General features: G+C 40.2%; 3 protein-coding genes across 6 annotated transcripts in view; 2 read left to right on the forward strand and 1 right to left on the reverse strand.

Annotated features, from left to right (window-relative positions):
* Positions 1-1,815, forward strand: part of mylk4b (myosin light chain kinase family, member 4b) — a 58,905-nt gene extending 57,090 nt beyond the window's left edge. For all 3 annotated transcript variants that reach the window (XM_074668314.1, XM_074668315.1, XM_074668312.1), the window contains one exon: positions 695-1,815. In XM_074668314.1, coding sequence (XP_074524415.1) covers positions 695-705 — 11 coding nt within the window. In that variant the 3' untranslated portion in view covers positions 706-1,815. The remainder of the gene's footprint in view (positions 1-694) is intronic.
* Positions 1,816-3,699: 1,884 nt separating this feature from the next.
* Positions 3,700-11,843, reverse strand: bmb (brambleberry). The gene is made up of 12 exons (XM_074668434.1): positions 11,708-11,843; positions 9,012-9,262; positions 8,794-8,922; positions 8,526-8,711; positions 8,227-8,449; positions 7,925-8,041; positions 7,666-7,845; positions 4,731-4,937; positions 4,510-4,645; positions 4,387-4,427; positions 4,048-4,288; positions 3,700-3,969 (listed from the first exon to the last, which is right to left on the reverse strand). Exons 2-12 carry the CDS (start codon positions 9,258-9,260, stop codon positions 3,840-3,842), a joined length of 1,839 nt encoding a protein of 612 aa, XP_074524535.1. The 5' UTR covers positions 9,261-9,262; positions 11,708-11,843; the 3' UTR covers positions 3,700-3,839.
* A 261-nt stretch (positions 11,844-12,104) lies between these two features.
* On the forward strand, positions 12,105-19,406 carry pycr3 (pyrroline-5-carboxylate reductase 3). 2 transcript variants are annotated; one of them, XM_074668435.1, is made up of 7 exons: positions 12,105-12,895; positions 14,776-14,869; positions 15,713-15,777; positions 15,866-16,045; positions 16,147-16,359; positions 16,670-16,762; positions 18,177-19,406. In XM_074668435.1, the coding sequence occupies exons 1-7, from the start codon at positions 12,419-12,421 to the stop codon at positions 18,372-18,374; spliced, it is 1,320 nt and encodes a 439-aa protein (XP_074524536.1). In that variant the 5' UTR covers positions 12,105-12,418; the 3' UTR covers positions 18,375-19,406. The 2 variants fall into 2 exon arrangements, with proteins under 2 accessions (XP_074524536.1, XP_074524537.1); XM_074668436.1 differs by having other exon boundaries at positions 12,105-12,877.
* Positions 19,407-19,737: the final 331 nt, after the last annotated feature.

Consider the following 19,737-nt stretch of genomic DNA (forward strand, 5'->3'; position numbering starts at 1 on the left):
TCAGCTCATATTTCTGCCTTTTCTTCACAGTTTGCTCTTTATAACATCTATAGTAAGAACAGCAGAAACTGTTGGTAACACAGTTGATAAACAGTTAATGCGCCCCATGTACAGACAATCATTCTGATGAAATATATTGATGAGGAGGAGTCCACCAAAAAGGATGGGACCTCAGCTGATTTGGGTCATGTGACTTTGGAGCAAACCATTGCTGATTTATAGTTTGTTTTTTTTTCGGTGGGTAACACAGTTAACACAGATTTCTTGGACACACACAAAGTGAATTATTTTATCTATATAAATTATCAAATAGTTTTAAAAACACCTTTGTCATATTTAATGAATATTTTAAACAAAATGTTTTTAAAAAGTGAAAATAATAAACACAAACATGTATTCTAGTGTTAATTTTGAAGAGCAAACTTGACATTTGAAGAATCGGACTGCACAAAAACTGCAAATTCCAACACATGACTCACATTTTTAGCCAAATAAAAATATGTGTTCAATGAATGACCCACTGTAAAATTGGTCATTGCTTGAAATTAATACTTAGTGAAATTGATAAGATTACCCCATGGACATGAAATGTTCCCCTAATTATAGAACCACTCATGTAAAAGAAGTTTCTTGGTCAAATTTTGTATATTTTCTTCAGATATAAAACCTGGGATTTCTTCTGTTTCTCTTGCAGGAACACTGTGAGGCCCTCAGCATGCCTGCAGACAATGTAGGGCCCCTGGAGCCCAACACTGGACCAATGCTGCTGTACCTGTACGGCTACTGGAAAACTACTCTCTGCCTCGCATCCGGGTGTTAGCTTAGCTTTGCAGCTCTGACCTAAAAACCGTTCGTTTGGCCCGTAGGAAAGAAAACAGACTTTGTTAGCGTCCTGCAGAAGAGGAGACTCCAGACTGAACCCTGAGGACTCAAAAACTCTAAACGTCAGAGACTGAGGGCCTGGGTTTCGAACTCGAAGAGGATAACCTGGAAATCAGCAGCTTAGTTTCCTTCTTTCTTTGTCCTGTTGTCCTCGTTTGTTGCATGCTTTGCACTTTTTGGCCTCTCTTCAAGATTTAGCAAACGACTTCAAACAACATCTAGACTGAATGCTGTTATTTAAATACTATATTTTTGTGAATACAGATTTTATTTCTTAAGTCTTATGAAATGCTTTTCTTTCTTGGAGGTAAAAATGAAATGTACCTGCTTGGAGTCACGTTAATTTATTTTGTATATAACACATGTCTGCATACTCTGAGGATATCTACAGGTCTGACGATCACAGCCCTCATCTCCCGTTCCTTCTCGTGCACGTGCTCACGCCACACGCTCGCCTTTGCTTGTGCAGTTTGGAGTAGCCCTCTCACCTTCCATGAAGGCACCACGAACAACAGAAAACTACCTACGAATGATTCATGTTTATGGCTGAAGTGGATCCTAATGTTCCTTTATTCACTGGTTCAGCGCCAGACTGTACTTGAAGTGCAAAGCTTTTACTCCAGATGTTTTCTGTCAGGGGAGACGAACAGGATTTCACTTTCTGTTGTGTGTTTGAGCTCAGTTCAGCCGGCGGCCGGGCGGCGAGGTCAGCAGACGGTGCTTTGTTGTCCCGTTCTTTCTAAAAGAGAAGAGACGGAGAGCTGGATGAATATGTAAAACTCAGTTGTTGGCTGTTTCACTCAGAAATGGAAAAAAGCTTTGTGATTTGATCATTTGTTCATTGAATTTATGATACTTTTTCAAGTTTTCTTGAGTAACTATGTGAAAAAAAATACAAAAAACAAATGTAGAATATAAATAAGTAGATAAATAAAGCACACATGACAACTTTGGTGTTTGTCTTGCCTTTTAATTCTAACAAAGGATTGACAGTGGGAAAATAAGTTTTGAACGCGTCAGCTTTTTTCTCATCATTTATTTCCAAAGATGCAATTCAAACAGAATTTCTAACAGACATTGGTTATAACTCAAATAATCCACACATAAAAAGAAATCACAATGTTCAGGTCCATAAATAATGATTATGTGGAATTAAGTGCGATAACACAGGAAAAATATTGAACACGCTAACTGAGACTCATCTAATACTTAGTGGAGAAGCCTTTGTTTGCAATGACAGCTTCCAGAAGCTTCTTGTATGTTTGAACTAATGGCCCACACTGCTCAGGTGTGATTTTGGCCCATTCCTCTGCACAGATTGTCTTTAAATCTGGAATATTCTTTGGTGCCCTCTGGTGAACCCTTTTCTTTACTTCTTTCCACAAATGTTCAGTTGGATTGAAGTCAGGTGATTGACTAGGCCATTCTAACAGATTGATTTTCTTTTTTTGAAACCATTTGAGAGTCAACTTTGCCGTGTGCTTTGGATCGTTGTCCTGCTGGAAGGTCCAGCCACGTCTCATCTTCATCATCCTGGTGGATGGCAGCAGATTCAGATCAAGAATTTCCCCATACATGGCTCCATTCATTGCTCCGTCAGTTATATGAAGTTTGCCAACACCATGAGATGAGAAACAACCCCATGCCATGATGCTTCCACCTCCAAACTTCACTGTTGGTGTAGTGTTTTTTGGCTGATGTGCAGTGCCATTTCTCCTCCAAACATGGTCTGTAGTATGACAGCCCAAAAGTTCAGTTTTGGTCTCATCTGACCAGACAACATTCTCCCAGTATTCTACAGGCTTGTCAAGATGCTGTTTAGCAAACTTTAAACCAGCTTCAACATGCCTTTTCTTGAGGAATGGAGTCTTGTGGGCTGAGCATCCATAGAGGCCATGGTGGTGGAGTGCACTGCCTAGTGTTTTCTCTGTAACAATTGTACCTGCTGCCTCCAAGTCTTTCTGGAGCACTTTCAGGGTGGTCCTTGGCTCGTTGAGTCCACTTCTGACTGTCTTTCTGACTCCCTGGTCAGAAATCCTCAAGGAGCTCCTGTGTGTGGCCTGTTGATGGTAAGGTGGTGCTTCTTCCACTTGTGAATAATGGCCCCAACGGTGCTGACTGGAATATTCAGGTGCTTTGATATAAGTCTGTAACCAGTTCCATTCTGATGCTGAGCAACAATCAGGTTGTGAATGTCTTCAGAGAGCTCTTTGCCTTTACCCATCATGAGGTGTGTGCTATTTAACTGCTTGGTGAAAAAACACCTTTTTTATAGGACCATCAATTTGCTCTAGCCCAGCTGATGTTGGTTTGCACTAATTGGAAGTTCAAGTAATAATTTCTGACAGATTTCAGGTGGTATGGTGCATTTCCTTGCCAAAGTATACAGCCTTTCCATGGTGTGTTCAATACTTTTTTCCTGTGTTATCGTACTTAATTCCACATAATCATTATTTATGGACCTGAACGTTGTGATTTCTTTTCATGTTTGGATTATTTGAGTTAACACCAATGTCTGGGAGAAATTTCATTTGAATTGCAGCTTTAAAAATAAATGTGATGAGAAAAAAGTTGACGCGTTCAATACTTATTTTCCCCACTGTAGCTGAGTATTTTCAGAAATGAATACCCCATGAATACCATCCACTCTCAGCTGGTGTTCCTCCCTCACAGCAAGCAGCACACTCCCCTGCTCAACCAGAAAGAGTAAAATAACGCTCATGAACTCAGTTTTAAACTCAAAGGTAAAGACATAATTTATTAACTTAAGTGCACAGATAAAAAACAAGACTTTAAAAGTTCATTAAACAATTCATAAACAGTTCAAGCAAAGTGCTCAAAAGCAACTCGTACGAAGGCAAAACAGGCAGAACACGTTAAAAACAAACAGTAACAGTTTTAAGAGCAGAGAAAAACCTCCTGCAGAGGAAAACAATCAGACGTGAAGTATTAGCGTCTCAGAGCTGCAAGTATGAGGTTAGCCCCCCTTCATGGACTCTGCAGTACTCCAGTCCTGGCACGGCCCTCTTCTTACACGCCTTCCCTGTTTTTGTGATGCCGTTGCACAGCTGGCGTCCTGACAGAGAGCTGCAGGAGAAACGGAGAGGAAATCAAAACTTGAATGATTTCTGTTTAAGCTGCGTGATCCAAGTGACGAACCCTGACCTGTTACTGATGATCGATGGAGCAGGACTCGCACTTCTGGAGTCGCTGCCGAGATCACGGGAGTCGTTCACAGCATCAAAAACGCCTCCCATGTTCCTCAGAGGGATGTCGTCAACCAGAGCTGAAAGCGGCTGTGGGATGAGCCGTGGAGTCGAGTGATTGGGCGTGCCGATCGGCACAAATCTGGATTCTGTGATCCGCCTCCTGTGAGAAGGAGACACTGCTGAGATGCCGAGGTCTCCTGTGTTTGAAGATAAAAGTGGAAGTCAATAAGAGGGACTAAAATTAACGTGGCATCAATTTATTTTAAAGGAACTGATGTTAAAACATTCATAAAACCTGTAACAAAGCTGTCCTCCATGAGGTCGTCATTTTCATCTCTAGACAACAAACAAAATGGTTTACTTAAACGAAAAGCAACTGTTGACATATCTTTTTTAGTGATAAAAACACGGGACTCACTTCTGTGGAGTAGAGGACGGTGGATATGACGTCTGCTTTTGTGGCTTCACAATCTCACACGGTGTGACGGGCAGAGGAGCGGCCGGCTGACCTCTGACCTGGAAACAGCTCATCACCTGATTCACAAACCAGTGACCTGCATATATGAGAAGAAAAAATGTAAACAAACTAACAAAAAGACAACACTGGTGGTAGCTGATGTATTTTGATGACAGTTTTACCGAGAGAAAGCGCGAGCAGCAGCAGGCTCAGGCTGGTGAGATCCAGCGCTGGCTGCTGGTTGACCTCTGCGACTGCATTTAGAGGGACGGTGAGCAGCAGCATGGCTCGAGAGAAAGCTGGACAACGCAGGAAGGTGAGCAGGACTGCGCACAGAACGAAGTATCCTGTGTGTGAAACGCACGTCCACATGGCTGTCAGACTCAAACCTGGGATCACAAGAAGAGTCGGAGATGTTAGATGGATGAAAACATGAGGATACTGAAGAAGGCAGATTTGAAAAATACTTTAGGAGGGAAAAATGTTGCTTGCATATCTCGCAAAATGTAGGTTTGGGGTTTGCAAATGCAAATTTCAAAAATCCAAAGATTTGGTTGAATCTCTAAGCATTTTATCCATCAAAGGGTTGAATTTGTTTTGATTCGAAATGGTCAAAATGTATTTTATTTGCTGATGACACCACTTTTTTGTTTAATGGAGACTATCTAGAAGGAACGCTGAAGTTGACTGAAGGGGAACTAAAAAAATGTAGACACTGGTTTGATTTAAATAAATTATCCCTCAAAACTGAAGAAACCAACTTTGTGATATTCTGTAACAAATACAAAACGATGAACGCTGTAGTAAATACAGAAGGTAGTGACATACTGTGTGGAAGTTTGGGGAAGTTTTTGTATAACTTCCATCCAGCCAATAGCCGTTTTACAAAAAAGATCAATAAGAGCTACAGTTGCTGAAGCTTAATGATATTATAGAGTTCAAAACATGGCAAATTTTGCACAAAGCTCACAAAAACCCTATTACCATTTAACATTCAGTGCAGATTGGTAAAAAGGAGAAATAATTTCAACTTTAAAGGATTAAAAACTTTGGAAAAACCTAGATTCAGAACCAGACTCGAGGAACACAGTATCACAGTTAAAGGTGTTTCGTTATGGAATATCCTGGACAAAGACTCTAAAAAAATCAAATTATTCAGTTTCCTCAAAAAACATATCAAAAACAAAATATTAAACAAATACAGGAGTGAAATATATTCTTAATTTTGCATCTCAAATGGAAAAGATAAAAAAGGGAAAATAATGTTATTAGCACTTATATCAAGAAAGTGTTTTGTTGTTTTGTTTTTCTTTTGTTGATGTAATCCTGTACTTAAGTTGGAGTTTTTTTTGCTTACCATTAGTCTGTAAAAAAAAATCACTCAATGCAAAGCCAAAGGCATGGTGGCCGACAGTATTTTTGGTTTTGTCTGATCAGGAGTTTTTTTAATCATTTTGTGAGTGGGGGGGCAGATACCATGAGACTTTTTATTTTTTCTGCTCCTTTTTATTAATTTTGAGAATTTCTTTTTTTTTATTGTACTTATACTTTTATGTTAACATGAATAAAAAAGGCAAAAAAATAAAATGAATACAATTGATATTGTGATTTATTGGAGAAATCATGATATCAAGATGTATATTTTGTAACATTTTATAGCTTAAATACATCAAGGTATTGTTTTTTTACAGTGGCTGATGGGTGTCAGACGATTTTCAAAATCTACAACACAATGGAAGTACAGCCACAACAGAAGGTAAAAAGGTAGTTATTCCCAAAAGTGAAACAGCACAACTTTTTGTTTTGTGTGTTGAAAATACGGAATAGTAAAAAATAATGGTAAAAGCTTAATAAGTCCATTTAACTAAGTCCAGCTAGCTTTAAGTTAAACCTGTTGGCAGGATCAAAATACCATTTATTTTTGAATGGCAGGCATTAACAAGCCATTTGTCCAATCCAAAAACTGTGTCATCCTGTGTCATAATCAAAAACTGAATCACTGGGGTAATCGTCGGATTCTCAAGTTTACGAGGGTACATGAATGTCTCGCATACAAAGCTGGAAACATGTCTTAACATGGTGCAGAAGAAAGAGACTTTCATGGACATCGCTTTCATTTTCATGTCTTCTCAAAAACATTTGCAAAAAATGACCGGTTTGCTCGCTAAATTCTTTCTCGGTTATACTGACGCATTTGCATTTGGCAGCAATTTTTTGATGGCTAACATGAATGATCTGTTGGGTGGATTGGCTAGAATTCTCGATCACCGGTACTTAAAGAAATTTCAAAATCGTCCCGATCAGATACAAGGGATCGGGATCGGGACATCCATACTATTTACTTGTCTTATAAGTCACTTTAATATTTCCTTTTTTAAAAAACACAAGATCCATAAATAGAACAAAAGAAACAAACAGTAGGGAAAGATCATGTCTTTAACGGGAAAATTAAAAATTTAGAAAAAAATTAAGTGTGGCCTGAGAGGCTTTATGTAGTTTACCGAGTTTTTTCAGCTTGAATTAAATAGTTCCAAGTTATGATTAAGAAATGTTGCAATCTTTTCCTTTTTGTAAATATCTATCATGATGTCCATCCATCCTAGTCCAACCAGTTCTTTGTTACAGCCTTTTAAGCCTCAACCGTCAGTGTGTTCAGTAAGTATTTATCCTTTTTTTGGCACAAGACAGAAAAGAAGGTTTGACATTTCCAGCCAAACTCCCTCTAATTTCGAGAACTGGTACATTTCCACTGATACCGCCACATTTTGTTCCATTCTTCTTCTGATATGACAATCTCTCCTTCGTTGTACTTATATTTCTTCATTTACTGGAAAATATGTCATCTTATGTTTGGCTTTATGACTCCATAACATTAGCATTAAAGCTATATTTATCATAGCTGAAGGTAAAAAAGAAAATTATCCTTTACTTTCTTTCACAACTTTTCTGTGTCCATTAGGAAAACTATCCTCTGAACTTCCTTTGTAAATCGGCTGGCACCTACTGGCCACCGTAGTTTTTGGCCTTATCATGCAGCCCTACTTTGATCCCGTTTTAAAGTAAAGTTTTTTTAATTTCTCAAAATATTACGACACCAAAACTCCTCCAGTGTCTCACCTGCCCAGCCCAGGTATCCCTGGATCATATGAAGTCTCTCCTCAATGCGGCTCTGCATGTTATCCAGGTAGTGCAGCAGAAATCCCAGAGTGCTGTTCATGCGCTCCAGTTTGCTCATCAGGTCAGCGTAGTACTGAGACGTCTGGTCCTGGTACTGCAGGAACTCCACCATGCTGTGGTCTGATCAGAGATGAACGCGACAGGTGAAACGTTGAATACATTTGAGTAAAATGCAGAGTGTGAGGCTCTGTTCATTTACCGATTTTCTGGTAGATGTCCTGAGCCTGGTGTCTGACGTCTGAGAGGTCTTTAACGATGGCGTTGTGGCTGTCCTGCACTTCCACGCCCTGGCTCTGCAGATGTTCGCTCACATTCTCTGAAAGGAGGTGAAAGAAAGTGAGTTTAAATCATGAATTGGTGCAGAAAAACTATCCTGGTCCTGATCCTGCCATAAAAAACCTGACATATCTTCTCCACATCGCCCCCTGATGGAGAACATTTTATTTGCCAAGAAGCTGAGTTTGTTGATGTTTCAGCAGCACATCTTCATGAAGCTTTTACCCATTTTCTTTGTGATGCCCTGGATGAGCTGCGCCACCAGTTCCTGTCCAGATGCGATGAGAGCCTTCTCCTGTCCCAGCCGCTCCAGGTTGTCCCTCAGCGAGCTCTCCATCTGCCCCTGACCCTCGTACAGCTTCGCCTGTTGCTCCTGCAGAGCGCTGTGACCATCCATCAGCTTCTCTAAGGAGGCCGACGTCAGCTCCTTCAGTTCGTTCTGACCCTCCTGACAGAAAATTAAAAAACTGAACGTCAGAAAAATGCAGGACTGGATCCTGTGCTGCTGAAAAACTGAGCTCTACCTTCAGGTCCTTCATGGCGTCCAGCTGGCTCGTGGCTGTGGAGATGAGGGCATTGACTGTGTGCTCTGCTCTGCGCCTGAAGAGCTGCTGGCGGGTCGCGTAGCAGACTGAGCGCGCTCTGTTGCTCACTATATGGTAGGCGTTCCAAGTGTCGGAGTCCATATCTGCTGTGCACTCTTTTATAGACTGAAACATGAACATATGATCTTAAAAACATCCCCATTAAGACCTTAAAACACAGCTCTCCTGTGTCATAATCATCATTTACCATTTCTTCTGTACACGAGTAGGTTTGGCGCCCCTCGCTCTCAGCCTGACAGTTAAACAGAGCCACTCCAAGCTTCGCAAGCTGTTCCTCAGAGAGGCTGTCACAGCTCGACTTCAGCCGTGCAACCACCTGCAAAGAAACAGTTAAACACAAACAAACAGGAGTAAACCCTAAAGACAGAAAGAAACCCTCAGTTTCTCAGCTAAGACTGATCTTACCCTGTAGTTGCAGCTGTCCAAGGGGCTGATCTCCATGTGTTTTGCCTCGGACAGAAACTTCTCATCAGCTGTGGCCATCTCAAACCGAGCATCCTTTGCAAGCAGCGCTGGAGACACTGGAGGAGAAGGAGCTGCTGCTGCTGCTGGAGGAGCTTCTGTCCGTCTCAGCCACTCAAACAGACCGCTGACCCCCGGACACTGACAGAAGAGGACGCCGATCAGCAGGAGATGGATCAGGAGATGACCCATGTCTGGGAAAAAGAGACAGGAAGTCAATTTACATCAACAATTTGCTTACATTTAGTTTGAGAAATACATTTTTCTAGACATTTCTACATTCTAGTTTTATGCCTCCTTCAGGTATTTTACACTCCAAAGAAGACCATAACACTGAAAAAATCCCACACGTTATGTTATTTCAACAAAGTGTTTCTCTCCCTTGACTTTTTACAGATGTACAATTCCCATGCAAAGTTATGTTTTAACTAGGGCCATCAAAATTAAAGCATTAATCAGATTAATCCCATCATCATGATTAATCTGATTAAAATTTTTAACTCAATTAACTCATCTGCTGTGTAGAATGACTCAAAATCCCTTAACTGTTGCTGGCGACGCAATTTGGGCAGTTTGTCCAAGTAGATTTAAGTAGGGAAAATAATAATAAATAAATAAATAAATAAAATAATGATAATGAATAAATAAATAAAATTAATTCAGCAGCATTCAGCTTCTATGCTCCAAATATCTGGAACAAGCTGCCAGAAAATATCAGGTCTGCTGAAACTCTTAGCTCATTTAAATCCAGGTTGAAGACCCACCTTTTTACAGCTGCCTTTTATTAGAGCATTTTAACAAATCATTTCAATATCATTTTAATATCTTGTCTTTAATTTTGCACTGCAAATTTTATCTTAAAATCTGTTTTTCAAACCTGTTTTAAAATCTGTTTTAAAATCAATTTTAATCTTTTGTTTGTCTGTTTTTCGTTGTTGTTTGTTTTATTTTATCTTTTTAATTAATCTCATTTTTAATTGAATTTTAATTGTTTTCTATAATTTGTTCTGCCTGTAAAGCACTTTGAATTGCATTGCTGAAATGTGCTATAGAAATAAACTTGCCTTGCCTTGACTAATTTATTATCATTATTGTTAATAATAATAATAATAATAATAATAATAATAATAATAATAATAATAATAATAATAATAATAATAAATTAATTAAAAAAATAAAACATTGATAAATTAAAAAAAAAAAAAAGATTTACAGAAAGTATCATGCAAACTCCGCCGGGATATCCTCGAGGACATGGTTTTTACAAAAGTTTTGTAAGTAGCTTTTAAAATGCATTGTACAAGGCTCCATCAATAAGCACAAAGTTTTTTTTGTGAACATGAACTGTTAATGGTGTTTAATTCAATCAATTAATCAATCAAAATTTATTTATATAGTACTTTTCATACAAATAAAATGTAGCACAAAGTGCTTTACAAACAGGCAAATGAATTAAATAAAGGAATTAAACCCACTACACCCAGCACCGAAACCCACCCACACAGCAAACCATACACAGTGTTAATAAAAAGCAACATAGATAAAAGACAATAATAAAGCACACTGCTGTACCCAGTACGTACTGAGGAAACGCTGTCTTAAAGGTTTAAAAATGAGAAAACACTGGAGGTTAGGTAAACAGTATAAAATTAGATATATCATGATAAAAGAAATGATTTTTAAGAATTAAGAATAAAAAATACTTGAAATTAAGTTAATATATATATATATATATATATATATATATATATATATATATATATATATATAATGATAAATAAAAAAAGATTAAAAATAAATAAAATAAAAAATAAACACATCAAAATATTCTTGAGTCTATTTGCTCATGCAAAATGAAACATGGTTAATATCTGCAGCAACTCTAAGATTGAAATGATTCAGTATTTTAAACATATGACAGCACTACTCAAAAAATTCAAGTCAGTTGTAGTATTTCAATAGATAGAGTCTAATGACTTTATCAAGCCCAAGGGAAATATATAATTAATCAAGATTAATCACAGAACAGACATGTGATTTACTTGATAAATTTTTTTAAGTCACTTGACAACACTGGTTTAAACAGTTTGCAACTTTTTGGCATGCAACTGCAAAAGCTAACGCAAGGGGGCGACAATAGCATTACTGGTTCGTTTGAATGACTGAAATCCTCAACGCATCCTCCTCTAATTTGATTTGTAAGTTTGCACTCGTGGCGTCTTGTTATCACAGACCGGGTGTGCAAATAATCATATGCATCTAGATAGATAACCACTCTGCTCTTTAGTTCGGGGTTAAATTGTGAATGGACGACCACACTGAGACTTGCCCAGGCATGTCTGTGCTGGCACCTGCATCATTTAGGCTCTGCAAATGTGCACATATTAACTTTACATTAACCTCACAAGGACTGAAATATATCTTGGATACCGTGACAGCATGTTTCATGTCTGTTAGGCGCAAGTTTACAGCTTAATCAGCAAAAGTCTGACAAAATATACAACACAGAAGCCATTCAAAGATCTGAACAGAGTGTTTCATATCATGAACAACCGGTAACAGCACTTTTAATGGTAAATATCACACGTATGCTCGCTGAATCACACGTATTAAAGTTTAAAAATGTGACAATCACGTACCTGGTGCTTATTATTACAGCTCTTCGCTCCACAGCTGATTTGAATGACAGCTAAATGTTGTCTGCAACTTCCCCGCCCCTAACGAATCCGACTCAACCAATCCAAATACTCGCATTTTTGGTGGTGACGTGGTTGAGGTGTGTTGGATTTATATCTCTGCGAGGGCAGATGTTCTCCATGCGGGGACGTTCCATTGATAGCAAGAGGAGGATGCTAAAGGCGCCGCCCGCCTAGCATAGCAGCATGAAACAAAAAAGCGAATCCCTTTGCATAGCTCACAGGACCCGGTTGGTTGGTTTGTGTGGGTTCCGGGTGGACCCAGTCTAACAGACGGATTAAATTACACTACAGTCTGGGTTTTTGGACATCAGCAAATCTGGAGAACCACCAGGTGATTAAATATCCCGCCATCAACCGGTGTTAGCATCGCCTGACATCGTGTTTATGTCACTCCGTGTTATTTTATGGTTGTCCAATCGACTACACGCACGTGTATTGTGTTTCTAATCTCATCTGTGGTGGATTATTTTGTTGCTATCCCAGCTAGATGTGACACCCAGGCTGAATATCTCTTTGTCGTTTTGTTCGCTCTTTCTTTTTGGTTTAAACTCGACTCAAACAGCAGCTTGAATGAAAATGCTAGCACTGAATTAGCAGCCTAGCCGCGCGGACGTTTAACGGTTGGGCTCACGAGGCTACGTCCCCACAACAATGGAGGAGCTCGGCATGAAGAAGCAGAACTGGGACGTGAAGGAGACAGAGTTGTTCCTGGAAATCCTCAAAGAGCTGGACATGGAGAAGTGTTTGGACGGGAGGAAAGTGAGGAACACTAAAATCTTCAAAGTGGCTCACAGGAGGATGACAGCGGCTGGTTACCACAGGTCTGTGGACCAGTTAAAGTTCCGCTGGAAACTTCTCAAAAGCGCGTACTACAAGGGCAAAAGAGAACCGAGCTCCCATGCTCCTGCGAAAATACAAGGCTGGTGGAGGTATGAAAAGACAATGGTTGCGATCATGGAGTCCAGACACCCTTTGGTTGGAGCTGGAGTCCACACTGACAGAAACGACGAAGGGACAGAAGACTCGGAAGGAGATGGAGATGTGTCGGTGCTGCCCTGGCAACAGACCTGTCCGGACAGTACACCTCAGAACCTGAACCTGGATTTAATTGTAGGGGTGACACCGTGGGTGCGATGTAGTCTGTCTTCAAATCATAGCTGTGGTTGCTTTTCTTTGGTGCATGCATTCAGTACTAGAGGTGGGAATCACCACACCAAACGATTACGCACGAATTCAGTCATGAAAATATTGGGATGCAGCCATTCTGGGATAACTGATGAATTGCAAGGTAGTCATAGAATAACACAGCATCTTAAAGGTGGGATTCATTGTTAAGTAATGGCTATTCTGGGCTCAAACTCCAAACTACCCTGCTGGAAATACGTGCACATTGTTTATCTAGAGGTCTATCCTTGTTTCTTTTACTCAATCATTGGTTGATTGCATTCTTTTACACCTATCAAAGTTCATCTGTAGATAAAATAATCCCACAGATATTCTCTCTCAGATGTGACAGGATATATTTTTATATTTTTAGAACGCAATCACAAAGATTCCTTGTTTTTCTGGATGCATGTGAACCAGAAATCTGATCACCCCCCCAGCTTAAGCAGTAACCTCCCCGCTGAAACCTAATCAGGTTGCAAGCTCTGCAGATAAATCTGATTAAGTCGCTCGGCTGCAGAAACAGGCTTTTTGGCCCTGGAAAACTCTTTCAGGATTAAGCCGGCTGTTGCTTGGGGAGAAAGACCCAGGACGGGGAAGCTAAGCTGTGGCAGCAGCTATGTAAGAAGAGGGAGGAGGATGGGGGAGAAATCTGATTACTAACCAACTGTCGACCAGGATTTTATACGGTATCTGGTTTCCTGCCCTAACCTGCTTTCTCATAGTAATCCGTTTTCTTGTGCGCCTGTTTGCACAGTCACAATGCAGCTCTCTGTTGCCGTATGCACAGACGTAAATAATGAAGGGGAAGATATGAAGAGGAAAATGTTGCTAAGAATAAGTGAAACTAAAATTCTTGACTCTGGGAAATGATTATTTCTGATCTGCTGCAGTTTTTTAAGTCTACAGATAAAGGATTGGACACAGTGAACTCATCATTTAATCTCTTAATCTGCTTAGATTTAAATTGCATCAGTTTCATTTCAAACCTTTTATTTAAGCCTTGAAAATCATTGTGGTTAACCAGGATGTTGAGGTACAGATGATAAACACCATCAAAACAAACTCAGTCAGGATGATTTTGGTGAAATGGTTTGAGATTGCTGTTTTATTGTGTCAAGGAGATATAAGAGCATCCATCCAGAGATTATATGGGGAATTATTCTACAGTAAGAGTTTTATAAGTTGGAAAACGTCCAGTAAGCGCCACAGGGATGTTTGAATCTGGATTTATGAGCGGGTGCAGCAGCATGTCTGGAGAACATATCACATCATTAAGTATCAGTTTAAGGCTGATCTGTGCCTGCTGCAGAGGCTATCATGCACGATTCCCGTGCTTTATATCACAATTAAAGAGAGTCTTCTGAAGCACATCATATTCACCTATGGAAAAGTTGCATGCTGCAGTTTTACATTAAAAGCTTCTAGCGTGCACACAAATTTTGTCCGTAAAACTCTGCAAAACCACAATAACCTGAATTAATTTAATGCATAGATACTGTTTTTTGAATTCAGATTGATTGTTATTCTTTTTGTCTTCAGGGCTGCAGCTATATTATTTTGGTTGTATGGTGTAAAATAGTAAGATATGCTGTCTGACATCCACATTTGTTTCATGTCCGATAAAGAAAAGCAACAAATCCTTACATTTGAGAAGTCAGAATAACTTTTTTGTTGTGCTATTCATTTTTAAACCAAAACCTTGTTGATCTAAGTTATACTATTTAAAACAGGAGTAACAGTTGTTGATTGCACTGTGATTCTCACTCCTGGTCTTTGAGTTAATTGTTAAACCAAAGTTGTGTCCATTGTTGATGTTTAACTCTCAAATCTGTCCCCCGCAGATCAAAATGGACCCTGAGATGGACACGCAGCTGAAGGTCGGTTTCATTGGAGCTGGGAACATGGCCTTCGGCATCGCAAGGGGCATCTTATCAGGTGAGTCAGGAGGAATAGAATGGAAAATACTGTATTCATCCCCCAGGGGAAATTCAGGAGGAGTCACAGCAGCAGTCAAGAAAACTAAAGTAAGAAAGTGTATAGAAAGTGTAAAAAGCTCCATAAGAAAATAGTTGATGACAGCTTGTCCATCATTGTCCAGTCAGTCCAGCCTCCACCTCCACAGGGTCCAGGACTGAGCTTCTTCAGCAGTCTGTTCAGTCTCTGTCTCCTGGATCCTGTCTGCTCACAGCAGGTGAAGCTCTACCAATGTGGGGCCGGCGTCCGATGTCAGTTCCGTCAGCCATGTCTGTGAATAGCATGATGCCACTCTGCCCTCCGGTAGCCCCTCTGCCACTGGGCTAGCACGGCTAGATCATCCATCTTATTGGAGATAGATCTTACGTTCCCAACAACGATGGATGGAAGGACAGGTCCATGTCGTCACCTCCCAGCTCACACCTGAGAACCAGCACGTCATCCTCACCACCTTCTCATCACCTTGAGGGAAATCATCAAGCCTTACACTAATTAGCATTGACATGCTACAGGCTGCTAACAGCTAATTTCACATGTAAACAATGCAGCCATGGTTACATGTAGGATCTCCAGACAAACACAGGAGAAAATTAGTAAAAATATCGCTGAAGCCACAAAAAGTTAGGTGTCCATGACAAACAATGAACCATACAAAGTAATGATCCACTCCAAATACAAAGATTACTACTAGATAGCTACTTGGGCAGTGCCTAGCAACGAAAAAAAGACAGAAAGAAAGAAAGTTGTTGAAATGGGGATTGCGTTTTTAGTAAAGGTGTTAACATTCTCTTTTTGTGTTTTAAGGGAATGTTCTTCCTGCAAACGTCAGAGTCAGTGCACCTTCGTCTAGAAATCTAGGACGTTTTCAGGTATTTTGACTTGTATTTTTACCGATATGAGAACAGCAGATCAGATTTCTTCATGTTAGTCAGTAAAGTTAATTCTCTTGTTTCGCAGGAGCTCGGGATACCCGTCACACACTCCAACGTAGAGGTGGTCTGTGGGTCAGATGTGGTTTTTGTAGCAGTCAAACCTCACCTGGTTCCTCTAGTTCTCAGCGAGGTCTCACAGTACATCACAGACCGACACGTCATTGTGTCTGTTGCAGCAGGAGTCACTCTGGCAACACTCGAGGAGGTGTGTTGGCTCCAACTTGAGGAAGATATAATGTTTGAATGAACAGCTACTTCTGTGGGGTTTGAAGATTTAAACTTTTCTGTTTTTCTTTCTTTCCTCAGATCCTTCCTGAGAACACGGTCACCATCAGAATGATGCCAAATCTCCCATGTTTGGTTCAGGAAGGAGCGATCCTTTTTGCACGGGGATCCCGAGCAAAAAATGAAGATGGAGCTCTGATTCGGTCTTTGTTGCATCGCTGTGGTTTGGTGGAGGAGGGACCTGAGGCCTGGATCGACATTCACACCGGACTGAGTGGGAGCGGCGTCGCCTTTGTGAGTGTTTGGGAATGTTTGATTTGATTATCAGGAACGCTTTTTTTACTGCAGAAAGTTATTAATAAGACCTCCTTAAATCCACCACTCTGCTGGGCTGAGGATGATAGCTTTTCTTTTAATCAATGTCGTCTTCGCATTTTTCAACATCACATCATGGATTACTGACCTAATCTGGTTTCAGAATCCCCTTTAGTTTGAACAGCCTATTTTCAAGATTTACTCTAATCCTCTCTAATCTGATCAGAATACCTTTGAACAACAGTTGCTCTGTGATTGTGAATCATGTGACCTCTCTGTCTCTCTACAGGTTTATCTGTTTGCTGAAGCTCTGGCTGAAGGAGCTGTTAAAATGGGAATGCCAAGTGCTCTGGCTCACAGCATCGCATCTCAAACTGTTCTGGTAAGTTTGACCTTGTGTGTGATTGTGGGAATCTGTTTCACTGAAGAAACATGAGAAAGCATAATATTATGAAAAACACTGGGCCTCAGACACTGATATCATTCTGGGAGTTTTTGTGTCTTGAAAATTCCACCAAAAAGCAGAGCCACATTTGTGACCTTCTTTAAAGGGGACATGTCATGCTGATCCCTGATTTAATACTTACATATAATATAATAAATTTGAAAACCAGACCTTTCACCCCCTGAATTTTTATAAAATGAGACATTGTATTTTTTCTGATATCCTAGAACGAGATTTGATGCCTCTGAAAATAGGTCATTGCCATTTGGCCGTGAGATTTCGACCTTTGTGACGACACGAGGATCCTTTCTTTTGATTTGCGTAATCTGATAAAGCAGCTCCTCCTCTGTGATGTCAGTCACACAACCGCCATCGAGGGATACACCCCCCAAGAGCTGAGTATAAATAAAGCTCCCTACTAGCTCTGGCTAACTTGACTGAGTGCTGGATGCAGGGACTCTGCTCTGCTGAGCAGCTCGGCTTTACATGGTGAATTAGCAGTTAAAACACTGTAGTTTTAGCAGACGTCGTAATACTTGTGAGACTGTGATATTTGCATGCTTGTTCTGACATGTACTGTGAACCTGGACCACAATAATGCTGCGGTAATAACTTAGTGATGAACTGACGGTAGAGGCGATCTTTAGACTACACTTTCAGCATGATGGATAAAACAGACAGAGAAAAGTGAAGGAGCAGGATGGAGCCCTGTTTTAGAAATAGTTTATTGGTGAAGTCTGCCTATATTTCCACGTATAAACTATACATGTTACAGTACCGGTTTGACTCACCACACTGAAGCGTTCTGAGATGATCTGTGTCCAGGTGGATTTTCTTCCTCCTGAGCTGCAGAACCGTCCGGATCTGACTCGGGGTCCAATTCAAAAGGACGTATCCTACACTCTGCCATTTTATTAGTGCTATCAATACCTTACGGTGAAGTTTTGGCAAACAGCAAACTCGCTCGGTCTGCTCCTTTCAATGTGGCGATTTTGTAAATACTGCCATGCTGCAAAAACCGCCCCTTGGCTCTACCCCCTCCGCCCCTCTGATAGAACTGACCAATCAGAGCACAAAGGGCTGTGACGTTGCGAGGTTACTGGAGGTCATTCTCCAAACGGAGCGTTTCAACGAGATCTTCTGAATGGCCTAAACTGAGGATATTGAGAACGCTATTGTGGGGCAATGAAGGAACTAAATGACTTGTACTGAGGGAAGAAATGCTTTACAGGCATCCTAGTCTGGCATAGTGAAAAGGAGAAACAAGCATGATATGTCCCCTTTAAATTTATTTTGGTAAAAATATTTGATGCCTCTGTGATTAACTTGTGATTTGTCTCACTTTATTCAGGGTGCAGGGAGAATACTACGTGAGTCTGGGAAGCATCCGGCTCAGCTCCGCTCTGAGGTCTGCACCCCAGGGGGAACAACCATCTACGGGCTTCACACCCTGGAGAAGGGTGGCCTGAGGGCGACGACCATGAGCGCTGTGGAGTCTGCAACGGAGAGAGCCCGAGAGTTTGGCAGGAAGTCCGCGTGCAAGAAATGACATTCGTGTTTTTGGCCTCTTGATGAACTGAAAACCTATAACGAACTTTGGACTCGTTTAATGACCCTGAATCAACAAGACGGAAAAGGAAACGGCTCACAACCGGGGAATCTTTCACCTCTGTTTCATGTGTTTGCCTACGGGGTGTGTGAGCTAAAAGGAAACAGTGGTTTAGTCCCACCAGTGATGCTAACAAGTAATTTATTTTATGATAAAGCTGTAATTTACCTGAATAAATTAATATTCCTATCACGTTATTTAGAGCAGAAATGCAAATAAGCTGCCATGTATCTAAATGACAACACAACATGAACACTACTGTTGCATCTTAACGTATTCTTAAGAGTATTTAAAGAATGAGAAACCACACCCCAAAGCATCATCCAATCAAAAAAGATCTTTCTAGATCTGCCTTATGAGACGGGATTGGATAATGGTTCTTCTGTTATATGAAGAAAAAAAAGAAAAGGTCAAAGCTGAGGATGTTTCTACTTCCATATGCTGAAATAGAAAATCTAATATTTGTTAGGATTGAACCTCAAACTCTTATTTTTAATGACATATGACTGATCTTGGTTGTGCAGCTGCTTTAACAGATGAATAACTGAATCAACCATGCCAAATGTGCAGAATGAGTTTACATAAAGTATCATCTGAACTGACTTCCTTTTGATTGTCTCTTAACTTTTGTTGGACCCAGAGGTTTTTAAACCAAACATTAAGTAAAGTAAAGTGTTTCATTGTGATTTAGAATCAATCTAGCTGCATTTTTTTACAAGTTAAACTGCAAAGATAACCCACCAATCTCTGACGATGCTTGTGCACACAGGACCCTCAGGAGTTATGGGTCAAAAGTCTTTGTTGCATCACCGCTGTAAGACGTGAGAGAATACAATCAGTTTTACAGCAGCTTTGAAAGCTCATGGTGTGACAAAGATTAAAAATATACATTCAGGTTGTTAAAATCACACCTAGATCCTGTAATTCATAAAAAAAATGTTAGATTCTGTACTAATATCACCAACCTTCAGAGAGCATATCTCACAAAAAAGATTTCATAACATAACTTTGTGTCAACAGTACATGAGGTTTGACGTGGTCTGAGTGGAGGCCAGGGATGGCATGACCCTCATCCCCATGAAATCTGATTGGCTGCCTCCCAGAATCTTGAACTCTGATTGGCTGTTTGTCTTTTCGGAGCAAAGAATTGTTTAAAATCAGCTGTTCAGACTGTGTTGTACTTTAAACTGTATGTTAATAGCTCAAACATCTATTGTTTAAAGCAGGAGAGGAATTAGCTTATCATAAACTGCAAGTTTCAGTACTAAAACTTGCCAATAAATGTATTTTTTTTAATTGTGCA

This window comes from Halichoeres trimaculatus, unplaced genomic scaffold, assembly GCF_033239565.1.
Source record: "Halichoeres trimaculatus isolate MK-OKI-2021-1 unplaced genomic scaffold, fHalTri1.1 fHalTri1_scaffold_4, whole genome shotgun sequence".
NCBI classification, from domain to species: domain Eukaryota; kingdom Metazoa; phylum Chordata; class Actinopteri; order Labriformes; family Labridae; genus Halichoeres; species Halichoeres trimaculatus.

What these genes read in the sequence shown, in the direction of transcription:
- bmb (XM_074668434.1), bottom strand. Translation starts at nt 9,260, where the DNA reads ATGGGTCATCTCCTGATCCATCTCCTGCTGATCGGCGTCCTCTTCTGT. An exon ending in GGAGGACAGCTTTGTTACAG is followed by an intron (nt 4,289 to 4,386) that starts GTTTTATGAATG and finishes CTTCAAACACAG; the next exon opens with GAGACCTCGGCATCTCAGCA. An exon ending in CCATCGATCATCAGTAACAG is followed by an intron (nt 3,970 to 4,047) that starts GTCAGGGTTCGT and finishes TTTCTCCTGCAG; the next exon opens with CTCTCTGTCAGGACGCCAGC.
- pycr3 (XM_074668435.1), top strand. Translation starts at nt 12,419, where the DNA reads ATGGAGGAGCTCGGCATGAAGAAGCAGAACTGGGACGTGAAGGAGACA. An exon ending in CTCTGGCAACACTCGAGGAG is followed by an intron (nt 16,046 to 16,146) that starts GTGTGTTGGCTC and finishes TTCTTTCCTCAG; the next exon opens with ATCCTTCCTGAGAACACGGT. An exon ending in GTGGGAGCGGCGTCGCCTTT is followed by an intron (nt 16,360 to 16,669) that starts GTGAGTGTTTGG and finishes GTCTCTCTACAG; the next exon opens with GTTTATCTGTTTGCTGAAGC.